The 6,188-nt window shown below is 49.6% G+C and overlaps 1 protein-coding gene across 1 annotated transcript; it reads left to right on the top strand.

The window, feature by feature from the left end:
• Positions 1–323: 323 nt before the first annotated feature.
• On the top strand, positions 324–4,410 carry LOC144142085 (uncharacterized). Its single transcript, XM_077673508.1, has 2 exons — positions 324–633; positions 3,576–4,410. The coding sequence occupies exons 1-2, from the start codon at positions 472–474 to the stop codon at positions 3,756–3,758; spliced, it is 345 nt and encodes a 114-aa protein (XP_077529634.1). The 5' UTR covers positions 324–471; the 3' UTR covers positions 3,759–4,410.
• The last annotated feature ends 1,778 nt before the right edge of the window (positions 4,411–6,188 follow it).

The raw sequence follows: 6,188 nt of genomic DNA, 5'->3' as shown, positions 1-6,188 counted from the left end.
TAGAATATTCGGCAAGGCATTCGAAAACAGGCAGCTGATTTGAAAGCGCCTGTGACATCGCTGAGTAGTCCCCTTTACCAAAAAGAAATACCTTCCTTGTAGGTTTCTTCTTTGCCTTGTTCTTTTCAAACTTGATACTCGCGATGACAGCGGTGTGATCACTTATACCGGGAACGTTATCCACAGAATTTACAATAGTGGGGACATTACAAAATGTAACCGTGCGCAGTCATGCACGCTTGCCTGTATCTTGTTATACGCCCCCTACCGAGCTGTGTATATAAGCGCCCGTCTCTGTCAATAAATGCTGATTGCCAGACCAGCCTTCGTGCGTGCGACATGGTGGCAGCGGTGGCCGATAAGAGCGACGACGGCCGATAGCAAGAGCGGCAGCGGCGGCCGACAGCAGCGGATCTACGAAATAGCAAGCCACGCCGGGTGGCTTTCAGCTTCGCTTCGCAGAACTTTCCCATGGCCGACCCACCACGTCAGCAGGCAGCCCGGGTCACCACGCTACTTCCACCCCCAAAAGCCCTTGATACCTCCGCGGACGTGTGGCAGAGCTGGACAACGTGGAAGCAGGAGTTCGAGCTGTTCGCCGCGGCTACCTTCCTGAACCAGCAGCCTAAAGAGGTACAGGCCGCCACCTTTCTCATGGTTATTGGAGAGGATGCTCATAAAACCTACAGCACGTTTGTGTTTGAGGAAGGCGAAGAGAAGTCGGACATAGCAGTCTTAAAGAAGTTTGAAACATTCCACAAGCCGTCACTTAACCTAGCGTACCACGAGTATTGTTTTGGAATACGCGACCAGCGGGACGGAGAAAGCTTTAATGACTGGCTAACCGAACTAAGGGTATTGGCCAAGAGTTGCGAATTTGGCGAAATTGAAGAACGCATGCTACGGAGCAGAATTATCCTTGGCGTGAACGATAAAAAGCCTCAGGAAAGGCTTATTTCGGAGAACGGGAATTTTGCCAAAACAGTGGAAATATGCCGCACCCGATAACAGGGCAAAGAGCAATGCGAGGCAATTCAAGCAGGTGCTCCTGGCAAATCTAATATCAATGCAGTCTCCGAACAAGAACTGAGCCATTGCGGCAGGTGCGCCAGAAAGCACGAGGCTAATCGCAGATGCCCGGTTAGAAGACGCACATGCAACAAGTGTGGCCAAAGCAATCCTTTCGCTGTCACGTGCAGAACGAATAGTGATAAGGCGCGCGTAAGCACAGACGGGCTTGCAGTAGTTGAAGCCCAGGAAGAAACTTTCTGGATTGACGCGTTATCATTTAACGCCGAGAAAGGCGATCGCTGGTCAGCGGCAGTGAAAATAGAAGGGACGCCCGTCTAGTGCAAATTTGACACCGGTGCCAATACTTCGGTGATATCGAAAACGAAACTGCATGAAATAACCGCCAAAAGAGACGAGAGTTGCGACGTCATGCTGAATACGTTTTTTGGACACCAGAAAAAGGCAACACGACGCATACGCCTGGTTGTCGCAGGAACTGAGTCTAGCCTAGAAGCTAACTTTTTCGTCGTTGAAGACGACGTTCCCGTAACACTCAGTGTTTCTGTCTCAGAACAGCTTGGGTTACTGCGCAGACTCGCGGCGGTGGAGCAACCACAGCTCGACGAAGTTGCGAAACCTTACGAAGACGTATTCAACGGTCTAGGCATGCTCACAGGAGTTACCTACCGCATGAAGCTTAAGCCAGAAGCCCAAGGCGTGGTTAGGCCGGCAAGAAGGATCCCAATAGCGCTACAGGAAAAAACTAAAGCGGAACTGGACCGCATGGAACAAGCGCAGGTGATCAAACAAGTAACCGAGCCAACGGAGTGGTCTAGCCACATGGTGGTGGTCGAAAAGAACGGCAAGACGCGAATTTGCATGGACCCTACAGAACTAAACAAAGCTCTACTGAGGGAGCACTACCCCATGCCGACTTTGGAAGATATCGCGCCGTCCCTTGCCGGTGCTCGGTATTTTTCAACACTAGACGCTGCGTCAGGGTTCTGGCAAATAAAGCTCGATGATGAGAGCTTTCGAATTTGCACCATGAGCACTCCTTACGGCCGTTACCGGTTTCGACGCATGCCTTTCGGGATCTCGTCTGCTCCGGAAGTTTTCCAGCGTGCAATGCACAAGGTCATGGAAGGCCTCGAAGGTATTGCCGTCGTAATGGACGACATTCTTGTGTGGGGCCGTACCAAAGAGGAACATGACAGGAACCTGGAAAACGTTCTGCAGCGATGCCGACTGCACAATTTGAAGCTAAATCGAAAAAAGTGCCGTTTTTTGCAGGACACTGTCAGATACCTAGGGCACGTTCTGACACGTGATGGGCTGAGCTTGGACCCGGACAGGCTGCACGACATCCTACAAGTTAAAGCGCCAAGCGGCAAGAAAGAGCTGCAGACCTTCCTGGGTATGGTCAACTTCGTCTCCCGGTTCATTCCGAATATGTCGATGGTTACCGCTCCATTACGAGAGCTTTTGAAAAAGGATGTCGCATGGGTTTGGGAGGACCGCCACCAACAGAGCTTCATGGCTCTCCGAGAGGCGCTTTCAAAAGCTCCAGTGCTCGCGTACTTCACGAAGGGCCAACCTATCACATTGTCAGTCGACGCAAGTCAAAGCGGAGTTGGCGCAGTAATAATTCAGAATGGCCACCTCCTAGCGTAATCGTCTCGTTCTCTAACGGAAACGCAACAGAGGTACGCTCAGATCGAAAACGAAATGCTGGCTATTGTTCACGGTTGCGAAAAATTCCACGACTACCTATTTGGGCAGCCACAAGTTGCAGTGCAGTCGGATCAGAAACCACTGGAAGCAATTTTTTGCAAACCGTTGTATCAGTGCCCCCTCCGACTGCAGCGCATGCACCTCAACCTGCAAAAGTACCCGATAGTTAAGTACACGCAGGGGAAAGATCTTTTCATTGCTGACGCGTTATCGCGCTTTCCAAATGCATCCGTTCTAAAGGAGCAGGATGAACACTTTCACGTCAACGTCATCGCTAACCTGCCCATTTCAGACAGGCGCCTGATGCAGGTACAAGAAGAGACGGCCAAGGACCCAACAATGCTCCAACTTTACCACTACGCAAGCACAACTTGGCTAGACAACAAAAATGACGTCATCCCAGAACTACGCAACTACTGGACCTTCCGAGAGAAACTTCACACACAAGAAGGTTTGGTTCTACGCAGTAACCGCCTTATCATCCCTCCAAAGATGCGTGGCGAGATTATTTGTTATTTGCACGCTGCGCACGGTGGATCGGAAAAGATGAAGGCACGCACGCGAACTGCACTGTATTGGCCAAACATAAACAATGACATTGAAGAAGCAGCGCGGCGTTGCCCGGTATGCCAGAAGCACAGGCCCAGAAATGCTCGTTTGCCTTTAATGAGCCACGAAATTCCAAAATTACCGTGGCAGGTCGTTGGCGCCGACTTTTTTTTACCACAACGGAAACGAGTACTTGGTTGTCGTTGATTTCTATTTTTTCTTCTTTGAAATTAGAGCAGTGACGTCGACATCTGCTAAATCTGTGATTTCCGCTTTCGCAGACATCTTTGCGACTCATGGGTTTCCGCTCCAACTCTGCACCGATAATGGACCACCATTCACCAGCCAGCAGTTTCGAGACTTCATCGGTAATGTTGGCACCAACCACGTTTGCTCCAGTCCATACCAACCGCGCTCAAATGGTATGGCGGAAAGAGCCGTACAAGAGGCCAAGAAACTGCTAAAGAAGCATCCATTTGGATCGGTAGACTTTTGCGCTGCATTGCTCGAATGGAGGAACTCTCCCCGTGACCCGTGTTTGCAGTCTCCAGTGCAACGACTCATGGGAAGGTTGACCAGGAGCCTGCTGCCCGTTCCTGCCATCCACCTCCAGCCACGGGTCATACCTCCTCGAGACGTGAAGCAGCGACTGCAACAGATCCGCCAGAAACAACGGACCTTCTACAACAGAAGCTCCAAGCACCTTTTAGAGTTGCCACGTGGATCCAGTGTCGCAGTGTACAACATTCCAGCAAAAACGTGGTATCCCGCTGAAGTCGTCCAGACGGCTTCTACTCCACGCTCCTACGTCGTGGAAACTGAGTACGGTCGTCAGCTTCAACGCACCCGTGGACACCTCAGGCCAGCGCACCAGCCGTCCGCACCAGTCGGCGCGCCTACCGACGCGTCTGTTCCTGCGTCTGCGTCTCCGCAACAATCGGAGCCCGAACCGTTGCGAAGAAGCCAGCGAGAACAACGTCCACCGAAAAGATACCCAGACAGAGACTTCTAACCCCTCAATAAAGAGAACTAAAAAAAGGGGAGATGTAACCGTGCGAAGTCATGCACGCTTGCCTGTATCTTGTTATACGCCCCCTACCAAGCTGTGTATATAAGCGCCCGTCTCTGTCAATAAATGCTGATTGCCAGACCAGCCTTCGTGCGTGCTACACAAAACATCAAGTCTAGAATGTTGCCATTTCGGGTTGGCTGATGTACACACTGGTAGAGCCCAAAAGCTATAACTATGTTCTTCATCGCACTGTTAAAACGGCTACCAGTATTGCACGTTCATGCACCGTCATCCCAAAGCATATCTGCCAGGTTAAAGTCTCCAGCAAGAAGAAAGATTTCCCCAGAAATCTCGGAAATAGTTTCATGTAAAAGTTGTAATGAACTCATGTCGGAGGCAGGTGGTCGATAAAACGCCACGCAGCAAAAGAAGAATTATCTTCTAATCTAATGGAGCAACAAACTAATTCCAATTTCTCATGCCCAATATCAAGCGCCGATGAACGAAGTGAGCAGTGAACGAGCACAAAGACTCCCCCGCCTAAGCTGGGCCGGTCCTTCCGATAAGCTATAAAATCTACTGGAAACACTTCACTATCGCGAATAGACGGGTTCAACCAAGACTCTGTGCCAAATACGTTGTCAGCTTTGAAAGAATGAATTAAACCGGCAAATTCTTTGGCTTTATTTACCAGGCTCCTTCAATTGATTACAATTGCGACGGTCGCGACGGGCACCGCTTTTGACAAGAACTTGTCATCGTTTGCGCACTTGCACAACTTCTCCTTTTTCCTTATCCAAAACGAATGCTTGGCCGTTGATGACAATCCGGTCACCCTTAAGCTTTACTTCGTCTTTATCGGTCCCTTTCGCTTTCTCGTATTCCCACAAACGCTTACGTATTTCACGGTTCTCGGGAGAATAATCTTGATCGACGCTGTAAGGCGAGCCCTTAAACTTTTTTGCATTAGTTAGTACGCTTTGTTTTTCTTTGTACGAGGAGAAATTCACAACAATAGGTCTTTTCCCACTTTAAGTGTACCGGCCTACGCGGTGGGCATTCTGTATGGAGTGCAAATCGATCTGAAGTTCTTTACAAATAGTTGTGATCAAGTTTTCCGACTGGTCCCAAGTCTCGGCTCGCTTGTTGTCATCACAACATAAAACACAAGATTTTGCTGTCGGCTGCGATTTTCTAATCTGTTATTTCTACTTTGCAAGTCTTTAACTCACTGTGTCAAGCTAGTGATCGCATTCGCCTGCTCCGATGCTGATTTGTTTAGTCCTTCAATCTCTTGTTTAGTTTTGCCTAGCTTTTCATTGATTTCCGTTATCATTCCTTCATGCTTTGAACAGCTCGCATCGATAGATTTCCACTTGTTAATTATTTCTGATTGGCCATCCTGGAGGCTTTTCAGTAAGGCTAATTCGTCTTTTGTAAGAGGGCCTGTACTGGATTAAGTTCCACATCCCCAGAAGCCAGTAGAAGCAAACATAGGTAAACAACTCTGTTAGCAAAAAGGCGGAACCAAATGCGGGAGCATTTCCGACAGGCATGCTTGTAACAATGCTGGGCAACACAAAACGTCGTGGGAGGAGCCGGCAGAGCACATAGCAGCCCAGAACAAGTAGCAGCACTAAAATGACCGACCTGCATGAACAAAAGTGAGGTGAGCTGCATGTCGGCAAGAGTGCCGGCTCCAAATCCCACGAAGCCAAAGTGCTGCGCGCTTGAGTAGTCCCCGGTGTGGTGACGTGGTCCTTGCGGCCCGAAGATTGATGGCTGGTCTTCAACTGTTATCTTTTCGGCTGGAAGCTTCACTGGCTTGAAATCGTTAAAGGTAGCAACGAGGCTCATGCTGGTGGCCATAGACGAGCGAAAT

This window comes from Haemaphysalis longicornis, unplaced genomic scaffold, assembly GCF_048455015.1.
Source record: "Haemaphysalis longicornis isolate Haplotype H1 unplaced genomic scaffold, Haemaphysalis longicornis Haplotype H1 scaffold_6, whole genome shotgun sequence".
Lineage (NCBI taxonomy): Eukaryota > Metazoa > Arthropoda > Arachnida > Ixodida > Ixodidae > Haemaphysalis > Haemaphysalis longicornis.
The sequence above is the reverse complement of the archived record's forward strand: the minus strand, read 5'-3'. Positions and strand labels throughout refer to the sequence as shown.

Coding starts and splice junctions, on each gene's coding strand:
- LOC144142085 (XM_077673508.1), top strand. CDS start 472: ATGGCCGACCCACCACGTCAGCAGGCAGCCCGGGTCACCACGCTACTT. Junction 634..3,575: donor TGAACCAGCAGCCTAAAGAG/GTACAGGCCGCC, acceptor CCGCTTTCGCAG/ACATCTTTGCGACTCATGGG.